General features: G+C 52.1%; 1 protein-coding gene across 1 annotated transcript; it reads right to left on the reverse strand.

Annotated features, from left to right (window-relative positions):
- Positions 1–2133: 2133 nt before the first annotated feature.
- Positions 2134–11362, reverse strand: CUNH2orf72 (chromosome unknown C2orf72 homolog). Its single transcript, XM_037063553.1, has 3 exons — positions 10661–11362; positions 7895–8008; positions 2134–4436 (listed from the first exon to the last, which is right to left on the reverse strand). Exons 1-3 carry the CDS (start codon positions 11265–11267, stop codon positions 4288–4290), a joined length of 870 nt encoding a protein of 289 aa, XP_036919448.1. The 5' UTR covers positions 11268–11362; the 3' UTR covers positions 2134–4287.
- Positions 11363–23789: the final 12427 nt, after the last annotated feature.

A 23789-nucleotide genomic window follows, 5' to 3' on the forward strand; every position in this document is an offset into this window, starting at 1 on the left:
AGAGCAAGGGACTGGGAGTGGCTCTCCCGGCAGCCAGGACTGCTGGAGCGGGCGGTGTCCCTGGGGTCGTAGGTGATTGGGCTGAGAGGAGTCTGGGGTTGGGGTAATGAGCTGAGGCAGCACCCTGCTCTGAGAAGAGCTTGGTAGCAAGTAAAAGAGAGAAGGAGCCCAGGGAGACAAGATGGAGCCCCAGTTTCTACCACCGGGACTCAAAATGAGGGCTCGGTTGCAAGGACTAAGCCAAGCGCCTAGTTCCTCCAAGTACGTTGCAGTGCAGGACAGCAGCAAGGTTGACGTGGGACTCACAGTCTGAACTGCGGCCTGAGGGTCTCTGAGTTTCACCTGTCAAGGGACAGGCAGGGTGGCTCTGCATTTGCAGCAGGCGCCCTGGCTGGGGCCGGGGAGTGATGTTAAAGAGGACCATCACGGAGGAAGCCAGACAGGGTGTCCCCCCACCCCTGGCTCTGCAGTGGCTCCGGTGCCCAGCCTGGGTTTGGACTTGAGCTAGCTCACACCTGGCCCCTGCGACTCATGGCATGGCCCCATGGGGAAGGCTCTGTCTCTGCTCCCAACTAGCCAGCCCGCACATAATGCAACCAGAGGGGGCAGACTCAGGGGGCAAAGGCATCTGAGGGACTCCTAGAGGACCCTGGCCATCCACCCTGCTTTGTACCCCATTTCCCTTACTCTCCAAGGTTGTATCAGGGGCAGGCTGCCCAGGCCAAATTCCATGTCCACCTCAGTGCCTGATTCACTAAAACACAAAACCAGGTCAGGAGGGGTGATGCCGCCCTTGGGTACGAACAACTGGCTTCCTCCATTGCACTGGCTGTGTTTGCTGCCCAAACAGGACAAAGCACAGGCCTCTGGATGCCCAGGAGCCAGGCCACAGCGTGGTTCTGCTTCGCTCCAGAGTACCACCTGCTGATCCAAGTCAACGCGGCTGTCGCCCACCTTCCCAGTGATGCTGGGTCCTGGCTCTCTGTCTGGGGCAGGAGGGGTTTGTTGAGGCCGCAGTTGGGGGGGGGTCTCAGCTCTGGGCCCCTCAGCCCTGGGTCTCCAGCCCTAGTTTGGGCTTGACAACCTAGGAACCTCCCATGTGCAGTTGGTCCCCGAGACAAATGCTCTGAGAGAAGAGACATTGCGGCACACACATTATACAAGGCTCTCTGAGACCCCACTAGGGCTACTTTACCTCGTTCAACAGGAGTGTGTGCGCACACCAACATACACCCCCATTAAACACCAAGCTCAATCCTCTCTTCAATAATCTCTTTAAATATTTACTTTCTAAGCCCAGCCAATAAAGTTGTGGAGAGATGTCACTCAGGGCAGGACCGGGGACTTTCAGGACAAACTATTTCAGAGGTTCCCACCATCTGCCCAGATGCCCAGCTCCCAGGGGCTCCTGAGAGGAGCAACTCCAGAGAATAAAGGGGAAGATCCATTCCATTTTTGCTCAGACAGCAGCGAGGAGCTGCCTGGCTTTATTAGACCTAAGGAATTACCAACTCAAGTCAGATGCAATACAACTGCCACGTTAGAAAGATTAGTACCCATGAGCCCGGACCACGACCCAACTGGAGGCCCCGCGCCCAAGGCTGCAGGCACCACTCACTTCACCTGGGGTGTCTACCCTCAGACAGGCCCACCCCAGCTTTCAGAGCTGGTAATCGTCCTTGGAGGGGAGACCCACCACCAAGGTCCCTCCCAGCACTTAACTCTTCTGAAGCCTGCTAGAAAAGAGCGACCAGGCAGTTCCTAAAAGCCTTGTGAGTGTCTTGGCCATGTCTCACGGAAGCCGAAATGGGCCGGGACGGAGGGAGGGGTCCCATCTCTATCAACTGGGGGCAGAACTTAAACCTTAGTCAAGAAAGACCTCTCTTCAACCATTCACAGGAAACACTGAAGGTCATGAAAAAATGTGTGAACCACCCTTTACACTCAAATGCCCATCAGGACCCTGCAGGGGTCACTTATAAGTGAAGTGCAGTGGGGGGGAGGGCTGGGCATGGGGAGAGGGGCCCACGTGTGTGGGTGGCACTGCAGCAAAGTGGAGATGACAGCACACCCCATCCTCCACCCAGAAACCAAGCTTNGGCAGTTCCTAAAAGCCTTGTGAGTGTCTTGGCCATGTCTCACGGAGCCGAAATGGGCCGGGACGGAGGGAGGGGTCCCATCTCTATCAACTGGGGGCAGAACTTAAACCTTAGTCAAGAAAGACCTTCTCTCTTCAACCATTCACAGGAAACACTGAAGGTCATGAAAAAATGTGTGAACCACCCTTTACACTCAAATGCCCATCAGGACCCTGCAGGGGTCACTTATAAGTGAAGTGCAGTGGGGGGGAGGGCTGGGCATGGGGAGAGGGGCCCACGTGTGTGGGTGGCACTGCAGCAAAGTGGAGATGACAGCACACCCCATCCTCCACCCAGAAACCAAGCTTTTTTTTTTATGTGCAATCTCCTGGGTTTCAAATATCGACAACGAACTCTGAAGTTTTTAAATATGGGAGAGGCTGATGCCCCTGTGACTTCTGCCTTAGACAATTTTCTAACTTAAGAAAAGCTCCCTCCCCCCACCAAATAATAAAATTCTAATCAAATCATTACAAAGAAATTAATGGAAAAATAGAAAAAAAATATAGGAGCTTCAGTGATTCCAGTCCCCCTAAAACCAAAATCAGCAGTAATTCATTGCGCTCATTCTTGTGCAGAAGGAAGCCAGCTGGGCCCTTCTACCGGTGAGGTGGCTTTGCATGATTAAAATGACACATGCTGCCAAGCCACCGCAGATAAGATGGCGTCCTGCCTGCCCTCACACGGATAGGGATCAGGCTCCCTGTTGTAGGGGAAAACGGAGGCGTAGGGTGGGAAGGGGTCCTCTTTAACCTCACCCCCCAGCCACAGGAGGTTTCCCATTCCCCATTTTGGCACCGTCACAGAGAGAGCAGAAACAACTCATGAAGGGTTTGTAGCAGCTGGCAGGCTGCTGGGCGAATAGCAGGCACAACTGCACGTCCGCTGAATGAATCCCGCACAAGAGAAGGAATTTAGCTGCTTCCCTTGGATAGCACTTCCTACGCGGGAAGATCGAGAGCTAGCCTTGCCATTCCAAAGACTGGCTTTCTCCAGAGGCAGGTGAGGAAGACACGGGGGAGGAGGGTAATGAAGAATTCCCTCTGAGTGAACAGTTGGCCTTGCTGACTTTTAAGGGAACATCACTGACCTTGTCTGACTCAGAGACAGAGAACAAAAGGATTCAGGCACTCAGCACTTTCAGGCTGGGTCGGCTTTGACCTTGGGTTAGGACCTGAGATTGAGAGCAAGCCTTATGCCCTATGGTATCAATCCATAACCTAACTTCCCTTCTGTTTGGTGCTGTGGACCATTCCCAGCATCCTTATTCTCAAGGACTTGGCCCAGAAAGTCACTGTCACCATGAGGAAGAAAGAGAGCCCTTTCTTCTCACAGGTGTGTAAGGCTATTTCTGTCCCAGGCCAGCAGCACACGGAGCATCCTGACTCTGGCCCCTCTGGCCCAGGTGGCAGTGGGGTCTTTATTCCAGCTTTCTCAGGGGTGAGGGTCCCAGGAAGCCCAACCCTCTCTGCTCTGGGGGACTTTTCCTAGGATTTGACAGAGAGAAGAGATGGACTCATTCAGAGTTTCTCCAAGGTGCCATGATGGGCATTTTGAGCAGAACAGTTCTGAGCTGCTGGAGTTTGTCCTGCATAACGTGAGACGCCTGCTAGATGCCAGGGGCCTGCCACAGTCCCAGTGACCCTGCCAACACACACACACACACACATGCACGCACGCACACATTTCTAGTGCTGCCGGGGCGGGGTAGTCTGGCCACTGGTTGAGTGACTGGTCCAAGACCCCCTGCCCCCGCAATCTGATGACTTCTGGTCCAGGGTTTTTTCCAGTCACACCTGAAATGATGGACGTCCATGCATGCAACCGCGGGTGCCACCGCACCACAGGGCCTCAACGTGGACCGCCCTCCGTCTCAGTGGCACAGAGAGAGAGACCACCTCACTCTGATTGGCGTGACCAAATATGAGGTGGGCGGCAAATTGTCAGATGGTCTGTTTTCGTAGGTCTGGCTTCGCTTCCTAAGTCCCGCTGCATTACTGGGAATCTGACCAAGTGGCAGCCCCCCAGAAGGTGGGGTCTTCCTAGTGACGGCCACCCCAATGTCAACACGGAGACCTGAGGACTCAGTGATGAGGAGCCGGCCCCCAGCCTGCAGGTCAGAGCTGGCACAGCCCACGGAGGGGTTCCTTCATCTCGAGTCCCCAGCGGGCTCGGGAGGAGCTGGGGGAGCTTGGACAGCTCCATGGCAGGCCCCCGATGCCTTTCCGGGATTCTCACAGTCTCCGTTGGGAAGTATGACTGTCAGCGCCAGCTCCTCCTCGGGGTCCTGGAAGTTACCTGCAACACAAGAGGGGATCCCCTGATCAGAAGATGGCGTTTCTCAGTAAGTGAGCTAGGGATGGAAGGGAAGAAATGGGCTCCAGGGACTATCTACTTAAACAACAACAACAACAACATATATATCAAAAGCCTTAAAAATACACATACTCTTTGACCCAGCAATTCCATGTCTAGGATTTTATCCTAAGGAAATCATTGAAAGCAATTAGTGGAAATGCTGCAGCCGCCCTGCTACCAGAGCAAGGATGGGACGACAGCAGGAGGGCCCCGAGAGAGAAGACAAGAACCTGAGTCCCTGCGGGGGCCCCTGGGTCAACCAGCCCTGAAGCTGAGTCCAGGTTCTTTCAGGTGAGATAACTAGTTTGAGTCCCAGTTTCTTTCCCTGAAATCAGTTCCGTCCTAACCGATTCGAAGTCCAACAGAGATCGGTCGGATGAACTGGCTCACCCACACCGTGGGATTCAGGCTTTCAAACCGATGTCTAAAGTTCCATGGAACTACACACACACACACACACACACACACACACGTATCAGTAAAACTGGGGGAATCTGAGTAAGATCTGTGGATTGTTTCAATGTCAATATCCGGGCTGTGATGCCATCCTACAGTTTTGCAAGATGTGACCATTGGGAAAAACTGGGTGAAGTGTAGGCAGGATCTCTTTGTACAATTTCTTAAAGTGTGTGTGAATCTATAATCACCTAAAAAAAGGATAAAAGATGCTGTTGACATGTAATTGTTGCCGTGGGACACTGTGCAGTCATGATACTCTACTGACGAAGGAAGCACATTCCAAACACGTATGGTAGAAATGTTGGTATGTGTGATTCCATATCATTCTCCATATTACAAATGCATACGTATAGTCTATTGATGCAATTTGCATTTCAATACATTCAGTTCTACAGGAGAGTAAGCAATGTGTAATATGCCACAAAGGAAAGTTAAGATTTACATAATATTATTTTATTCCTTTGATTAATTTTCCTTTAGCTTGCAGATACATCCAAAATGATGATGGAGAGGTTGCAGTTAACATTTTTGCAATTACGAATTTTAACTATCTGATGCAGATGATCCATATACAATATAGAAGTAAATTTATTAAAATTAAAATAGTACAAGAAGATATAGGTACACAGAGGGCCAGAGTGGTCTATCCCAAATACGGGTTGGTACTAACCATTGAGTGATGGAAGTAGGTGAATAATTTCTTAATATTTGTGTTCCTTCATTTGTAGTTGCTGAATTTTTGACTGTGATAGGTAGAATTCTAAGAAGGCCTCAAAAATTCCCACTTGTTGGGGTTCTCATCCTGCATAATTCCCTTCCTTGAGTGGGGGGGTGACATCCAGGCATATGACAGGATAGTCCCTCCCTTGATTTGGGCACCTGTATGACAAAAGTGACGGAGAGCCACTCCTGCGATTGTTCCTTATAGGAGCCTGGAGAGTCTCCACCAATTGCAGGAGCAGCTAGGGGAGGGAACTGCGGGGCCCCTCGGAGGTGACAGCCAGAGAGAAGGCAGGGACCTCAGTCCTTCAGTGGCAAACAAAGGAATTCTGCCAACAACTGCGTGAGCTTGAGGGAGGATCCAGGCTCCAGAGAGAAATGCAGTCCGTCCCAGCCTGAGGTCCCCGAGGCCATGAAGAGAAGGCCTCGCTTAGCTGGGCCCAGAAGCCTGACCCTCAGAACGGGTGAGGGAACAGATGGGTGCTGTTTTAAGCTGCTAAATTGGTGGTAACTTGTTACTCAGCGATAGAAGACTGGTAACATCCACTAACGATTTTTTAAATAAAAGAGACACCATGGAAGTTCATTTTAAAGCACTACCCAATGTTTCTATTTAGAAGCTATGCTGTCCAGTACACTTTGGGGGTGCAGTCACACAAATTCCACTGGGTACAACCTGCTCCCCTGAGGACAGTCATGCGCCCCAGAACGACATTTCCATCAGTGATGGACCACATGTAGATGGTGGTCCCAGGAGAGTATAATGGAGCTGAAAAGTCCCCGTGGCCTGGTGGGGAAGTGGGCGTAAACACACCCACTGGCTGCCAGTCATACAAAGGTAAAGTGCATTCAAGAACACACAGCACATAATGCCTGATAATGGTAACAGATGACAACGTTAACGGTTTACACATTTACTATACTTTTTATCATTTTAGACCAGGGATGTCAAACTCATTTTCACCGGGGACCACATCATCCTTGTGGTTGCCTTCAAAGGGCCAAATGTAATTCCAACTCCTTAACAGCTAGGGAACAGCTACATTTATACAGTCCTAAAATTGTCTGGCCCTTTGAAGGCAACCTCGAGGCTGATGTGGCCCCTGGTGAAAATGAGTTTGACACCCCTGATTTGGACGATACTCTTTCTATTTGCATCATTTGCTCTGGTGCTTGATTTAATCTCACGTTGTTTTGTACAGAAATGTGCTGTCCAGTCTCGAAGCCCAGGAGCAACAGGCGGCCCCACTCGGCCCCGGTGAGCAGCGGGCTAGACCCCCCCGGTGGTGCGAGCGCACCCTACGATGTTCACACTGGGACGAAATCGCCTGACCATGCACTCCTCGGCCCGAATCCTCGCAGTGAGGCAGCAAGCAGCTGGGTGGCAGCACAGCCTGCAGAGCGCCTCCGTGGGCCCTGCTGTCTTTCCCTTTTCCTTCTCCTCCGCCTCCACTTAGCAGCCTGATGGTTCCACCCCAGAAATGGCTCCCGGGCTGGCGGGCTCCTTCCTCTCCACTCTAACACATTCCCCTTGGGTCCAGGCCACTTGATGTCCCTCCTGGGACTATGCAGTCCCCTCCCAGCTGGGCTCTGCTTCTGGTGGCTCTCTGTCCCTCGAGTTCAGTCACATCTCTAAACACACCCGTAGTCTCCACACCCTTGCTCAGAAACTGCCAGGGGCTCACTATTCCTGAGACTCAGGTCCGGGGTCCCCATTCGATCCCCACTCTCCGCGTCAGCCTTAGCCCTCGCCAGTCTCCTTCTGCATCTGACCTCTGACACTGTCGACAGTGGTCCCCTTTCTGAGCAACGACATTATGCTTGCTGTCAAGCCTTTGTTCACGATACCCCCTCCTCAGATCTTCCCATTTCTGCCTAAGAAAATCCCCGGATGCCCACTGACATGTCACTTGCTCTATGAGACCATGCATCTGGCTCCGTGTGCCTCACTGCCCACATGCCCTACACCTGAGTGGCAGCCCTGCCCGCACCACCTTCCCTGGGTGGAGGCTCCTGGGCTAGAGCCCTGCTGACTGAGCCTGGGTGCTGGTGCCGGTGGCAGGGGCACCGCACACTGCTCCCCCACACCCTGCACACACGGCCAGTGCTCCGTGGATGTTGGGCCCCTCTCTCCCTGAGGTCCCTGTGCATGTAACCGCTCCCATAATCCCAAGCACCGGGTCTCAGAGGCCAGGAGGCCAGGAAGCCAACACACTCACCCTGAGCTGGGCCACTGGGGGAGGTGGCATATGGGTCCTTCCTGCGGCTCCAGGGACCCCAGGAGAAGCATGCCAGCAGCGATGGGAGGCCGGGTCTCTCCCAGGCTCCTTCTGCTAGAAGGAACACAAAGTGCCTGAGACAGAGGGTCAGATGGCGCCTGACACCACTGAAAGATTTTCTGTTCAGCAAACCAAGGGCTTCAGCCCGTCAAGTGTCCTAGTTTCAGCCACCCGATTAAAAACAAAGATTCCGATTTGCAAAAGGGGGTGGAGTTTTGGGGCTTAAAAAAAAAAAGAACAAGAAGAAAAGGATTGCTTTACATGTGTACACAGATTACACCATTTTATCCTCATTTTATCCCTGGTGTAGGTCCCATGTTGGGGGAAGGGACGGTGAGAGAATGACACGAAATGAATTACAATTACCTAGCACCAAAGAAAACACTAAAAAAAATACTGAAGGAGCAGTAACTTCCCTGAGTTTTAGTTCAAACTATTTCTTAACATGAATACTTAATCTTCTTTTGATAATCACGAACAAAACACTCATATGTTGATTTTAGTTTCCTAAGAGCCCCAACTATCCTGGAATAAGGTAATTGCAACAGAGTTAAAAAAAAAAAAAAGACTCCAGGCAGCCAAACACAGAAAGCCTTGTTTGTTTTTCTTTACTTGGGGCTTATTTACTCCTAATTTGCACCCGGTTCTAACAAGACCGGATTCTTAGTTTTTCAACCCAAAGGCAGCTGGATTAGGCACAAACTGGGTAAAAGGGCACGCCCAGAGGCAGGCAACCTAAAAGTGTGAGAACAACCACGAGGCGGCGGGGGAAGGAGGTTGGGAGACTTTAAAAAGCCAGATGCAGCTGCTAGCAAACCCTTAGCAATGTGCACGGGTGGGCGGTGCTGCCCACTGCAAAAGCCCAGAAGAAGTTAGTGGACAACCAGTTATAACTACACTCAAGACCTTTAGTCATTAAGGAAAGGTTTCATATTGTTCAGTATTAAAAAAAAATAAAAGTAGAAATGAGTTTAACACAGTAGAGATTGAGCCACATGCCAAGTGTAAAACTTTCTTGTGTTAGACTCTGAACAAGGATTCCGCATGCCAGGCAGGTGCTGGGAAATGGGAATATAGTCGTGATTAAACTCACAAGGGAAAGTGACAAAACCACGTGGTAAGAGATTAGAGAGCAGAGGAGGGTTTAGGGATTTCACTTTTGAACTTGCAAAGGAGTAAGGGGGGGTCAGGGAAGGCTTCCTGGAGGAGGAAGTCCAGGTGTGAATGGTACAATGTGATTGGTCAGGTTAAGAGGCGGAATGAAGGAAAAAGCTTTTCACTCCAGGCAATTGCAACGTGTGTACAAAAGCTTAGGTCAGAGCAAGCTTGGCTCTGGGGAATTAAAAGCAATTCCTTGGGAATGGGAGAGTTAAGACACTAAGGGCTCAGAGAATTTTCTAAGCACCAGCTGTCTGTGGGGTAGAAAATTGTCCCCCAAGGGGCCGGGTCAGCGAGCCCCCTTGCGTCAACAGTCAGAATGACAGTCCATCTCAGGACATGCCCTGTGTCTTTCAGCATGCAGGTTTGGACTTTCTAATTCAGCCGGCTCCCCCACAGAGGTGGTGGAAAGGGGTTGTGAGCCCCAGTGGGGAGGGGGCGGGGGTGGGGTGGGGAAAGGTTAGGGCAGGCTCTACAGCTGAGAAGGATGGCCCTTCCCCAGGGAGGCCAAGGCTGGCAGGTATGTCCGTGACATCGGAGGTACCAAGGCTGCTCCTTGCTGGAAAAGGCCCCCCTGCAAGGGTGGCATCTCTGGGTTAACACCTCTGATTAACACAGCAGTGCCCGGGGAGGCAAAGCACAGCCTCTGGCTTCACAAGAAGGCTTGGCACGGCACAGGCTGAAAAGAAAGGCTGGAGGGCTTGGAGAAGAGCAGGCTGGCGGAGGAAGGGGGAGCAGGGAGTGCAAAGCACGCTCCGCATCTCCCAGTTTTGCCAGACCCGCCAAACTTCATGTCCGTATTTTAATCCGAGAACACTGAAAAGCTCCTGGGAAAATCCTGTGCGCCAGGGTGGAGGAGATTCTGACCCCTCTGACCACGGCGGCAGAAAAGGACCCTCACCCTCCTCCCCGCACTTCGGGAGAGCGTGAAGAGAAGGGAGGGAGACACAGCAGGGGCTGCGCGACCAAGGTGGGTAGCCAAGAGGCACTAGAAAATTCTGTGCCCTCAGCCAGTCCCTCACACCCTTGCCCCACACCTCCAAGATCTGGCATCTATCCCCTTCCTTCCTCCTAGGAGCCGGCTGCGCTTACACACTGGGGCTTCCCCCAGCGTCGCATCACCCGCTGCGCGGCGTCCTGGGAGCTTCTGGCACCGCTAAGCTGCTCCCTCCAGTCCCAGTTCAGTCCTAATTCCTCTGTGAAACTTGTACAACCCAAGTCTTTCCCATTTCCTTCCCCTTCCCAACTCCCCCCCTAGCTCCCAGATCTTTGACCAGCCTAGTCCAACAACCCTGTTGCTCGTCCCCTCGGTTTTCCTAAGCCCCTTTCTGCCATGCATTCAGGATCCTCACTGGACAGACTCGACCCCTGGCCCAGGGCCTACTCCAAGCTGGCTGGAAGACTCAATACTAGGCACCTCCCCTTTCAGGGCCCGTTTGCGTCGGTGCACCACGAAGGGGGCGGGGTGCTAAAGAGTTGCAACCTGGGGGCCTTACCCCCCCCCGCCCCCACCGCCCGCCCGCCCTCCCGGGCCTCAAGCCCCCTCACCTGGTTGCGAGGGACCGGCGTCTCGCAGGGCCCTGCTAGCAGCCGCCTGGACTGCCAGGCTGGAGGCTGGGTGGCTGGGGCTGTAGGCGGCCGCCTGTACCGGGCCCCCCACCTGACTGCCGAACACTGTGCGTAGCAGAGCCTCCAGGCGCCGCAACACCGGCGCCACCGCGTCCTCGGGCCCGGCCTCAGCCACCAGCACCCCGACCAGCGCCGCGCCGGCCGCCCGCCGGTCACGCACATCCCTCAGCATCTCCCGCAGGCGGCGCCGCGGCTTCCTGGCGGCCAGAGAGGACGCGCGGCATAGTACGAAGACGAGCGGCGAGTGGATAGCACGCGCCTTAGCCATCCCTGGCGCCAACGGAGCCCTCGGCGCGCCGGGCCCAGCGCCCTGGGCCACCACGTTGCCCGGCTTGCCCGCGGCTTGCTCCGTCGGGAACACGGCCCGGGCGAAGTCCCGCAGCAGTGCGCGGCTCTGCTCACGCTCCCACAGCTCGCCCACCAGCAACACCTGCCCACGTCCGCCCGCCGCCTCCACCAGCGCTTGGAATGGAGGCTCCCCCGGGAGCGCGGGCTGGGCCGCCAGCACCTCCAGCTCGCGGTTCATGCTCTCTGAGGCTAGTCCTCTGCAGCCGCCGCAGCCCAGCCGCCGCACTTCAGCCCCAGCTGCTGGACTGTCCTGGCGGTGGCGCCCAACCCAGGGAGGACACGCCCCCGAGGGCTGCGTGGGGCCAGACCCCAAGCGTGCAAGCCGGGCTCTCCTCACTCCAGCCGGTAGCTGAGCGGGAGACAGGGGCTTTCTTCCCCAGCCCTCTAAGGGTGGCAGCTTCCGCAGTGCTTCTGTGTGTGTGTGTGTGTGTGTGTGTGTGTGTGTGTGTGTGTGTGTGTGTTGGGGGGGGGTTGTTGTCTGAGCCCTGTGTTCGCCCATCCATCCATCCGTTACTTACTGAGCACTTACTAGATGTAGGGCAGCAAAAGGGGGAGGAAGACAGAATTATCATGCAAACAAATATACCTCCCAAATCAGGCCGTTTTGAGACTTGGAGCAGATGTCCGAGAAGCCTTCGTGGTTTTGGGAGAGGAACTTTAGAGTCAGGGCCTGCCCCTGACTGTGGGCACTGGATAAGGCAGTGAGGGAAGTGAGGAGGCAGGGGTTTCTTCTGTTACTTCTGTCAGTTAACGCAGGGTTGGGGCCTTCAGCATTTAACAAAAACAAATTGAGGGTTTATTATGTTTCAACAAGTACTTATTACCGGCAGGGCACTGCCCTTGGCCCTGGAGGCAGAGGGGGCGGAGAGGCTGGGGGCAGACATGGGACCCTAAGGTGCTCTGATCTCTGCTGGGGGAAGGACAGGGACAGCAGGGTGTCAGTAGGCCAGGTCAGAAGTGGGGATGCATTCCCTTTAATGCTAAGGGTGCAGGTGGGTTTTGTCCAATGGGACATTCTGCAGATGGAACTGTTTTACATTATCTGTACTGTCCCATGCAGGAGCCACTAGCCACGTGTGGCTGTTACTGAGCACCGGAAATCTGGTCCGTGCGCCGGAGGAACTGAGTTTTGTGTTTTATTTAAATGACATGTAAACAGCTGCATGTGGTCAGTGGCTGCATCCTTGGACAGCAATGGTCCAGACTCTCTACTTCCTCTCTGTTAGACAGTGTAGATCAAAGGCCCTGTAGGCCCAGAACACGTGAGTACTCAGCTCTCACCTTTAGCATATAAACCCCAATCTGCTCTTCTGGCTACCCTGTGTCCTGCCCCCTAAAACTCTGCTGAACCATCTCTTGTTGGAGAGTTTGCATGTCCATTCAATAAAATAAATGTTTCTGAGCACCTACTATGTGCAAACAGTGAGGATTCAAAGGTGCAGGAGCAGCCCTGCCCTAAATCTGATCATCCAGCAGTTGTTTTAGCCAGTGTTTGGGGGAAGGACCCCGTATCCTTGTTGGGGTCTGGTTGACACAGCCTCTTACCATATTGTCTACCGACTTTGCCCAGGGCGGAGATGGGGATGCTAGGGTGGGGAAAGCCCAAGCATTGGAGCAAGAAGCCCTGAGCTGACATCGGGTTGTGCTCCAGCACCAGCTCAATGGGTCAGCCACTCTGCCTGTATTCAGGGAGCATCGCATCTGTATTCCAGGCAGCTGGATGGCAGAGGTCGAGGAAGGAACAAAAAAATCAGACTGACTTCAGATTTCTTTTTTTTTTTTTTAGATTTTATTTATTTATCTTTAGAGGGCAAGGGAAGGAGAGAGGGAGAGAAATATCAATGTATGGTTGCCTCTTGTGTGTCCCCTGCTGGGAACTGGCCTGCAACCCAGGCATGTGCCCTGACTGGGAATCGAACTGCGATCTTTTTGGTCTGCAGGCCCGTGCTCAATCCACTGAGCTACACCAGCCAGGGCTGATTTGAGATTTCTTAACAGCAACACTGGACTTAAGAAAAGAATTTCATTGTATTTTCAAAGAATCAAAGAGAAAGACCTTTGGACTTGGCTTTTGATTTCTAGCTGAACTATCGGGCGTTTAAAGGAGACGGAGTTTCACCACACAGAGCCTCTCCTTGAAACCACAGAGGAAGCACAGGTGAACCCCATGGCCGTGCGCAGCAACAGTGAGGAAGAAGGATGAACTCGCTGGTGGCTTGCCTAAGGCAATGGTTCAGGCAGGTCAGGGCCAGCAGCACACAGGCTGGGTGGCCGTTACTTGAGAGGGTGACAGAGCTGGTGGGCCTCCTGCGAGGGAAATGGAAAGGGACTTGACCCCATCGAAGTCACCTGTTTGAGGAAGAAAGGAAGGCAGAGCAGCTAACGAGGGAAGGACTTTCAGAGGCGCTGTTATTTTCGTCCTCTCTTATGAGGCTTGTCTAAAACCCACAGGCTCCGTCCCTTTATTCTCTGGCTCTAATTTGCAGGCCAGTGATTCCAAACTTTCCAGTGCTGGGATGGAGGACAGATCAAAGAGGGGGTGGGTGTTAGGCAAAGGTCAGAGTCCAGGGCCAGTGAAGTTTATCTTTACCTGTGTTATTTACATGGCAAAGGTTCAGGTACCAAATTAACAGGAAACTACAAAGACCTTAAAAAAAAAGGCCATATACCAAGAATATTTCTTCCTTCTCTCTGTCCTTGACCTAGAAAATATTGTAAGACAAAAAGGCCTTTCTGATTTCCCTGGTTTTCAATAAAGATAAAAAGTGAAACTAGGATTTCTTTTTTTTTAAATCTCATTTAAACCCTACCACAACCTTATGCCGTAGGTACTATCATCATAGTCGTTTTACAGATGAGGAAGTGGAGGCTCAGGAAGGTTAAGTTTCTCAGGATCACAGAGCTTTAGTGACTCCAAAACTTGTGGGCTAAGTCACAAAAAGGACCCATACTGTACGGTTCCACTTGTATAAGGCAGCCAGAGCAGTCGGATTCAGAGAGGCGGAGCACAGAACTGCGGTCCCACGTTCGGGTTTGGGGGAGGGGAAAACCGGGAGTTATTACTTGACGGGCACAGACTTCTTGTTCGGGGAGATGAGAAAGTTCCGGAGGCGGGTGGTGATCCCGGTTGCACAACAGCGTGAATGTACCTGAGGGCACTGAACTGTCTACTTAACATGGTTAGTGTGGCAAATTTAGATTACATGTATTTTACCACAATTGAAAACAAAACCTTTGCTTTGAGTTAAGCTACTCTACTTGACTGCCCTTCTAGGTAGGTAGGAAGGAAGGAAGGAAGGAAGGAAGATGGAGGAAGACATGGATGAATGGACGGGAAGAGGAAAGGAGAGAGGGGTTTCCTTATTCATCCCCCCAACAACCTGCTGTGCAGCTGTCCCTGTTGGGAAAGCTGCGTGGAAATGCAGCGGTCGGTGCACAAGACGGGCAAAGACTGTGTTCATGAACGTCTCCATGTTTGCACGTACGGATAGAGAAATCGTGGACACGGAGGCAGCGATTTCAGTGATCTTCTCTCCCTACTTACCTGCCCCGGGCTAAACACTCTGCATGTATTCACAGCAACCCCACAAGACAAGTCCTATCCTTCTTATCCCTATCTTCAGATGATAAAAAGGAGGCACAAAGAACTTGCCCAAATTTGTGTAGATTAAAAAGTATCTGTTTCAGCACAGAACTTGGTGCATAAAAACGAGGGCTGGACTCTTCGCTGGTAGCTCTTCTTGGCAGCAGGCCCGGAAGGCAGCGCCTTTGTCAGCCTCTGCGCGTGTGGGAAGGCTTGGGGTCTGCTCTCGGGCTGGTTCTCTGGAGCGCCGTTCTGCCCCTCCTTCGCCCCCACAGCACAAGGTACAAGACATGAAACTAGGGTTCCTGAAACAATTTGCTTCTCATGTTCACTCAAGCAGAACTTGGTAGGAAGAATGACAGAAAAGAGCTGATTTGGAAAACAAGGAATAGTCCTGGTCTAGTTGCTGGTGTCGCCTTTCTCCACTTTTCTCTCTGTCTTTCTCCTTCTTCCTTCAACTCCTCTGCCCCCCTCCTTTTCCTGCCCCAAAGATTTGTTTCAGATAAAAGAACGCAATCTCTGTTAATAGTTGTCTTGCTGATAACACGCCCCCTGTCTAAATTCTTTCAGGCAGTTGAGGAGGTAAAAAGTTTTCCCCCCTGAGTCTGCTAGGTCTTGTAGGCCCTCAGCTCAAAATAACTCACATGCCAAAGGATCATATTTTTTTTAAAATATTTTATTTATTTATCTTTAGAGGGGAAGGGGAGGAGAAAGAGAAACATCAATGTATGGTTGCTTCTTGTGCATCCCCTGCTGGGAATTGGCCCCTGTGGGGAACTGGCCTGCAACCCAGGCATGTGCCCTTACTGGGAATCGAACCGCGATCGACTGGTTCACAGGCCCGCACTCAATCCACTGAGCTACACCAGCCAGGGCCAAAGGGTCATATTTTGGAGTGGGACATTCATCATCTACCCACCTACCTGGCCAGGGCTGGTTCCCTTTGGGGCACTGGGAATGTGAGTCCCTGTGACAGCTGGTGTTCATAGGGGAGGTCAAGCATGTCAGTTTTACCTAAACTTTAGGGGTGTGATGAAGGTTTAAGAAGGCTGGGAGGAAATGCTGTGAGCCACAGGCCCTGGCTTCAGCCCCTACTGTACCAACGCCTGGTGTTAGGAGGAGAGGTAGGTAGGCCCCCCCGGACACATCTGTTTTGGCTGAGGGAGTTGGGGGGCAGGGCAATCCCTTTTTTTAATTCCAAAATGTGTTCATTGTTCACCTTGATTCGGGGTACTTTTGGTGCTGCTGCTTCTGGAGGAGCGTCCTTCGGTGGGCCTTGCTTTTCCTCCTGTAGGCTGCCGGGACAGCGGAGCAGCCAGCGCACAGAACTACCGTTTGTGTGTGGCTAAAGACCGTGGGGATTTTATAGCATCCTGGGCATTTCACATCCATGAAGTAGGGACTGGGGCTCTGCACCAGGCGCTTCTTCTTGTGTTTCCTCTTCTCCTCTTCTGGAGAGGGGTGAAGGAGATCCTCTGCGAGAGGCCGTCACTGCCAGAAAAGCAGGGGGCAATCTTCCATCAGCAGAAACCTATATTCACATTGTGCCCGAGACATCCTACCCCAGCCCACCCCTTCCCACCCATCGAGGGGCACCTGGCAGAGGCCCCGGGAGGAATAACTGTAAGAGCCCATGTGTAACGTGGTGGACCAGCTCTGCTTGGACCCAGGAGTAGTGAGCGACAAGACTTCCAGAGCAGAAGCAGCTTTTCTACATCTTCAGCCCAAGGTGACGTTGGCAAAATGCAGTTTCGGCATGCACACTTGGAAAGGGTGTCTGTACCTGCCACCCCGCCCATGGCCTCAAGGTGGCTTCGTGGGAATCTGGCAGCATCCGAGCCTCCGCAGAGCAGGGAGCTGACCTGTGCTGTGAGGACATATGGTAGTGACCTTGAAGCCACTCCAGTTGGTCCTCCTTTAACATCTACCTGGTCAGAGCAAGCAAGAGCCCGTGCAGCAAGCAGTCCCAGGCTCCAGCCTCTCAGGAGAATGGCGCTGGCCCAGAGTGGCCAGGAAGTGGCCATGGTCTCTAAGAGCTGAGTGGGGACTCTACCTCCCCACAGACAGGAAGGTACCAACATCGCCCAACCAGGCACCCTTATTAGTCAGGCCCCTCGAGGTCAGAGTGCACCAATGGGTGGTTACCATGGGAGGCGTCCCTGTTGCTCAGCCAAGGCTCAGAACAAACCCCCCTTTACAGATGATGAAATACAAGGTCAGCTGGGTCCGCAGGGTGAACCCGAGGGCCAGAGCTCACTGTGACTCCCTGCCCTCACACCCACACATCTCTTTTTGCGCACATCCTGCAGGCTCTTAGTCCCTGGCTAAGTGTGCGTGTTTGGGGGGTATGGGCAGTGGGTGACGTCATGATCACTGCGTGCAGGGTGCCTGGTGTATTCCATATTAATCTTTGATAACATCGCCGGCTCAGTCCACCTCTCCACCAGCGCCTCTCTGGCCGAGAGAGATGAATCAAGGACTCAGTCGGATGGGTGCAGTGAGAGCTTGGAAACGGGTTTCACGCCCAGATCTGCTCCTTCAATGGGACCCTAGCAGGTGGGAAGGCTCCTGTGGTCACTGGCTGCTCAGCTGGCCAGTCTCCGGTTGTACTGAGTGAAGGCCTATGATGGTGGCCGGGCATCGGGGAACAGTGAGGCCTTCACCTCAAAGCTTTAGGAGAAGCCTCTTATCACTCGCTGGTGGAGGCAGCGGGAGAAGCAGGCTCACCAGTGGACCTTTCTGTGCTGATGGAGACGCCACTGTCCAGTGTAGTAACCGATGCAGCTGTTGAGCACTTGAAGTGGGCTAGTGTGACTAAGGAACTATACTTAACATTTTATTTAATTTTAATTAAAATTAAACTTCTAGAAGGTATGCTGTCATCATTCCTTTGCAAAGTAGATCTCCATGACTTTACTGACAGCCTGGCTTACATTGGTTTCCCACATTAGACAGTGGCAGGGGTACTAGCTATGACAGACACTGTTGGTTTCCTACTCGCTGTCACACTTACTGAGCCCTGATTTCGTGCCAGTGGCAATGGGCCTCGGGGGCTAAGTAACCACAGGTAGATGAAACCACCTGTGACACTCCCATTCCTCATTACCAGTGATTGGTCTTAGGGTAGGCATGTGACTCAAGTCCAGCCAATCCCACACAAGAGGAAGTCCCCTGGGGAGACTTCTGAGAAAAATTTCTGACTGTGGAAGGTGAGTAGCCTTTTTTGCCCATCAGCTTCCTTCTTGCTTGGGATTCTGTTGTGTGGACTTGCTATTCAGGGCTGTGGCAGCCATGTTGTTATTATGAAGAAAAGGCAAAGACAATCACTATCTTTCTATGGATTGTTAACAGCACTTGGGCAAACTCAGTGGACTCATGTTCTATTAGAACTGTCCTGCAAAGTGAGGTGTCACGGGTTCGATTCTTGGTCAGGGCACGTGCAGGTTGCCCTGGGTTGCAGTTTTGGCCTTGGATTGGAGAGTATTTGAGAGGCAACTGGTCAATGTTTCTCTCCCTCTCTCCCTCTCTCCAAAAATAAGTAAATAAAATTTTTAAAAAAATCCTTATGCCAAAGTGGCATACTTTGGAGGGGTTTATTTTGCTGCCCTTTATAGCCCTGGGAGCTGTTGGCAGCCTTCATACAACCGCAGGGAGAGTCAGTCTCCACGTGACGCTGATGTCATGGAAGGTGAGTGGGGAGAAAGAAAGGAGATCTTTGGAGCAAGCGCACTGCAAAGCAGGCTCTGTCTGTAGACTCTGCAGGTCGTGAGTCATTGTTTCCCTCACGTCCACGCCTGCCTGACAGAGCCAGGCTCCTTCTCCTCTGGGAATGAGTCTGACTCCCATCACAGCCGGCATCCACTGAGCAGGGCTGTGCGTCAGCACTACAATGAGCCCCACAGTCTCATCCGATTCATCGTGAAACATGAAGGGACATCACATAGCTGTTTAAAATGGGATACTGCAAGGACAGATGTCCATGAGAAGTGAAAAGAGCAGTAACAATGGTACATTGTGAAATCCTGTGTAATCAAGGAAAAAATGTCCATTTTAACAAAATAATTTCTTGGTTGAGGGTGTAAAGCTTAGTGAGAGGAGAGAAGGAATCCTGTCTTCAGTAATCTCAGCTGGAATCTTATCTACCACTTGAGGGAGGGGAGGGTACCCCCTCTCCTTCAGGTAGAGCCTCTGGGGGAGGGAGGGGAACCCCTAGAAACCCCGATAAAGTAAGGTGGAAAGGGCCTAGTCTTTGAATAGCCAAGGTCGGGGGTAGGGGCAGTGTGGGAAGGGGTGTGTGGAGGCAAGGCTTAAAATGCCCAGTGTTTAAGAACAAGTTATCCTAAAGGGGGGTCCACCGCTCTGGGGAGGGACTGAGACTAGAACCTGCTGGTCCTGTAAGGTGAAGGGAGCAGGCCGACCAGGACCGCTGGAGGGCAGGGCTTGGCTCCTGGAGCGGCTTGTGCATGTTACTGGATTTGAGGGTCTGGTGGGCAACATGTCTGTCTTGTTAAGGCCCCTGGCATCCAGGACTAATGTAAGCACCAGCTCAGGGCCATACTGAGATTACTGAGTGAAAGGCAGAAGGGGGCAAGGCCAAGGTTGGGGTGAGGCACAGACAGCAAAAATGGGGGCTTCCCACAGGCACACTCCCCAGGAAGTGAGGCCCTAGAAATTGCGTGCCCACCTTGTGGTTGTCAAGCCTGACTTCACAGCTGCAAGTTCTGCTTTCTGGCTAGTTCAGAGTTTCTCCTTTAAATGTAAATATTATTTTTAAGGAGCCTCCAGCCCAGGGAAGTCTTGGTCTGCTTAACTGCTCTCAGTGGGAATATGCAACTTTAAAGCGTTTGACAAGAATCCACTTCAGAGGAATTTGCATTTTTTCAGAAAGCTTTCAATAGAGGGCCTGGCAATGGAGCCTGTGAATGAGTCTTTCTGTGTTCGCTGCTCTGCTGCTCCGTGTGAACAGTACGGGAGTAGTGAGGGAAAGGAGGCACATTGCATTCTGCCCCCCCCAGCCCCCCAAAGCTGTGGCTGAGGCGGTGGGAGAAGGCACGTTTGCCAAGAGCCAGGGAGGATTCTGGGATATGTGTGTGTGGAGTCTCTCCTGCAGGTTTCCAGGGAGCTGGTTTGCATGAGGTAAACATGCATCCTGATTCCCAAAACCAAGGGCCACTGTTCCATGCCCGGCAGCCTCCTCTTGTCTCAAGGATGTGATCTTGTGGGAAGGGGCAGAGTACTGTGGGGGAGGGAGAGACTTCCTCCTCTCTTCTAGGTTCTTCTGGCTGGTCTAATAATCAAATAGACCTGAGACAGATTAACAAGAGAAAATGACTAAATTTAATTACATTTATACATCTGGGAAGCCCACATACATGAGAATCAGAGAACCCAGTGACCGGGGAGGCTCAGAGACAGAAAGGGAAAGTGAAGTATATATGACATTCTGAGCAAGGGATGAGGTCAGGCGTCTGGAAATTCAGAGGGCAGAAAGGTCATTCAAAGGACAGCAAGAAGAGCCAATGTTCAGTAATTAGAAGTTTGCTTTGCTTTATAAAAGGGCTATAAACAATTATCTCTGGTAATAACTGTGATTGTGGACAAGGCCCCAAAATTTAAGTTCATCAAGGGAGAAGTAAATGTTTCTTGTGAACCCACAGGGTCTGTCAGCCTTCAGCTCAGGAGAACTCTCATGCTGAAGTGGCCCATCTTGGGGAGGCCCACCCGGAACTCCTTGGGTGCAGTGTCAGCAGGGGTGAAGCCTGGCTGTTCATTTTTTGTGTGGGGTTCAGCCCCATGTGCAGATCCCTTTTCCATCCCTTCTCACTTCAGTGGGGGCCTGTGGGGGCTGCTGGTTCTGTGTGTGTGTACTGGGGCCAGAGCTGAGGGTCCAGACGTGTAACGTCAGGGTGCCCCTGGGAAGCCATCGCATGCATGGGCCATCATTTTAGGTGAGTTTGCTCTAAGACCAGCCTGTATACTAGACCAAGAAGTTACCCTTGAATTTTGTTATTAAGGAACCAAATAAGGTAATAAAATGGACAACCACCTGGCAGAACAAAATGCCTCTTTAGGTGGCCTCCTTCCCCTTGAAAAATGTCACACTATACCCCACTTTTTTCTGTCTGTCTTTTCTTCCCTTCCTCCCTCTCTCCTGCTGTCCCTCTCTTCCTTTTTTCCAATCCAAGCAAAGTATTACTGACTTCCCTCTCCCTGCCGGGCACTGTACTAGGAGTTGGCGACGTTTGAGTGAACAATACGTTCAAGAGATCCCTGGCCAGTAGAGCTTACAGGCTAGAGGGGGGAGACGGGAAGTACATACTCACTGTAAGCAGTAAGTAAACTTTAGAGCACGTAGCAGGTTCCGAGGGCCATGGGGGAGGGAAGTGTGTGGGGTGTGCAGTTGAAGCAGGTGGTCAGGGTGAATGTCATTAAGAAAAGGTCATTTCCACCAAGAGTTGAAGGCCAGTGTAGGGGAGAAAAAGCAACTTTTCCTTCCACCCTTCTAAGTGGAAGGAGCTTCTATAATAACGGGGGCTTCTATAATAAAAGACAGATTAATTTTGAAATAACCTTTACGGGACATGGGAGCCTTCCTAAAGAAACTGATGACCTGAAGAAGCTGTTAAACCTGAGCATTTTGACACTAGTTTAATGATGATTGGGAAGTTGTGGGAAAATGTGATAGGACATTAGGATACTCCTTTCTTCTGGATGCTGGTGGGGCAGGGTCAGGGTGCCTCTCACGTGAAGGTCTTATGACCTGCTTCAAGGGAAGGGCACAGAGTCCTTCTTGTATCTGCTGTGCCTCAAATTCCATCAGCTTAAGGCAGCCATGTGTGAAGTGGGGAAGAGTGTCAGATGCAGCCCTGGCCAGTCCAGACGCCTAGTGGGGAGGTGTAGAGAGCAGGACCAATAAGATGGCATTGGTCTGCTCAGGACAGCATAAAGTATATAAAACACAATGGAGTCACTCATGTCAGTCAAGATGGCTGCCAGTCAGCCATGACACTTTGGTTCAAGAAGAAAACTACCTAAGTCAGAGCAGACACACCTGGCAAGGAGACACACTAAGATACCTGCACATGTAACCAGAACAGCCATGTCTGCAGAGTGGGACCACCCATGGATAGGCTCCTGGGGAAATCCCCCACTTGCCATCAGGGGTACCAAGATACCAATTAAGAGACCCAGAAGGGTGGAGTACACTACTCTTTTTTTTTAAATTTTATTTATTTATTTATCTTTAGAGGGGAAGGAGAGAGGGAGAGAGACATCAATGTATGGTTGCCTTTTGTGCATCCCCTGCTGGGAGTTGGCCTGCAGGGAACTGGCCTGCAACCCAGGCATGTGCCCTGACTGGGAATTGAACCATGATCCTCTGGTTCACAGGCCTGTGCTCAATCCACTGAGCTACGCTAGCCAGGTGGAGTACACCACTCTTAAGGGTATAACTGAGGCGGGCTCCAGCCCACTGCTGAAATAGCTGAACTCCACACCCCAGAGTGCTGCTCCACGCCACGCTGACCTCCCTTGGCATTCTCGCTGGAGCCTCTGCCCTGCTGGACTGAGGACTTTGTCTGCCCACTGCCCACCTGGCTCCGGAGATTCTTCCTTGAAAGATGCTGACAACTCCTGTGCCCACCATGCTGACTCCCGGACCTGCAGACTGAGACCCTGGGACTCGGGTTGGTTATGCCTCATTGATTGCTGTTATATAACACCGGAGGATCATGTTATATTCCTCTTAGATTGTTAGCATGTGAGTAGGATAGAAATGTACGTTGATGGTCTACTTTGAGTGACCCTGCATTCGATAAAAGCTGAATGAACAGCGCAGTTACTGTGTGTGATTCTTGTCTATTCCTTGGCGCCGGGCTGCTCAGCAGGCAGCTAACCAAGCAGTTCCCCGGCTGACTTAGAGGAAAGACTATATTGCAAACACATGCTCACAACAGGAGGGCATCTGGCACTGGCCGGAAACGGCAGAGGGGTCTCTCTAGCTGGAGTGGAGCAGGCCGGCAGCACGGCAAATACAGTTAGAGAGGAAAGGGGGCCTGGTAGGGACCCAGCTTTCTCTCTGAGATGGAGAGCCGCTGGAGGACTAAAAAAAAAATTTTCTTATGGCAAATTTTGTGAATAAACCGAGAAAGATTCTCTCCTTGACCTACCTGGCTCCCCCTCGCCTTGACCTTAGTCTCTGTGCTTGGCCTGTTTAGTCCCACTTCAATGGGAATCCCGATGGGTCAGCCTAGCCAGAGTCCTCTGTCTGTGGTATCTGACCACCCTTGGTATCTGATCACATTCTTTACCCCTCACCTTGACCTGCTTAAGGGTCCTGTCAAGTCGCTTTAGCCAGGACCCCCACCCAGACCACTGTATTTCCTCTTAGTAATTTTCCATCCACAAACCCACCCCGGCTCCTTGGCTATGAATCCCTACTTCAGAATGGAGTCCGGTGCTATGGTGAGGTCTCTCTTCCCCGATTGCGATAGTTCCTGAATAAAATTTGCCTCTACTGCTTCCGTCTGGCTCTGGGGTTGACAACCTCATCATTGAAACAGGGGCGTGTACTGCTCACCCAGCTTCCAGCTGGTCCTCTTTCTCGGACATATTCCTCCTTGGCAGCCCATGGTGCTACCCTCCCAGCAGGAAGGTGCCTCAAAGGCTTCTTGGTCCCAGTCCTTTTGTCAGCCCACAGCTTGGCTCCTCCTCCGGCTTTGGCCAAAAATGCATCTTAGAATGCTGACAAGGGCACTCTGCCAGCTCCAGTCCCTGCTCTGAGTCTCCGTGACTGGTTGTGTGAGGTGTCACAGTGTATTGTGTATGCTGTCCCTGCACATACAGAGAGGAGTTGCCTGGGGACAGAGGGTCTTCTTGAGCCTCTCAGTGAAGCCAAAACTTGCAACAGCAGCGTGAAGGGCTGTCCTGCCAGGGTCCAGCCTCGCAACAGGTGTCACGGTCCCTGAAGGATGGACGGCACAGGTGACACATGAAGAGTCAGGCACCCAATTGGGTTCCGGAGAACAGCCAGCCTCTGTGGGTCAGACTGAACCTTCAGAGTTTGATTTAGGCTTTATTTTTATAGAGATCGTTGTGTAACATTAAAGGAACAGGTGC

Source organism: Sturnira hondurensis, unplaced genomic scaffold (genome assembly GCF_014824575.4).
Source record: "Sturnira hondurensis isolate 20B ecotype Veracruz unplaced genomic scaffold, ASM1482457v3 Scaffold0014615, whole genome shotgun sequence".
In the NCBI taxonomy this organism is placed as follows: Eukaryota; Metazoa; Chordata; class Mammalia; order Chiroptera; family Phyllostomidae; genus Sturnira; species Sturnira hondurensis.

Bases quoted from the DNA above. Each gene is read 5' to 3' on its own strand.
- CUNH2orf72 (XM_037063553.1), bottom strand. From the start codon at position 11,267: ATGAACCGCGAGCTGGAGGTGCTGGCGGCCCAGCCCGCGCTCCCGGGG. The intron at 8,009-10,660 runs GTGAGGGGGCTT...TGTTCCTTCTAG, and splicing joins CGCCGGTCCCTCGCAACCAG to CAGAAGGAGCCTGGGAGAGA. The intron at 4,437-7,894 runs GTGAGTGTGTTG...CTTGTGTTGCAG, and splicing joins CCCCAGTGGCCCAGCTCAGG to GTAACTTCCAGGACCCCGAG.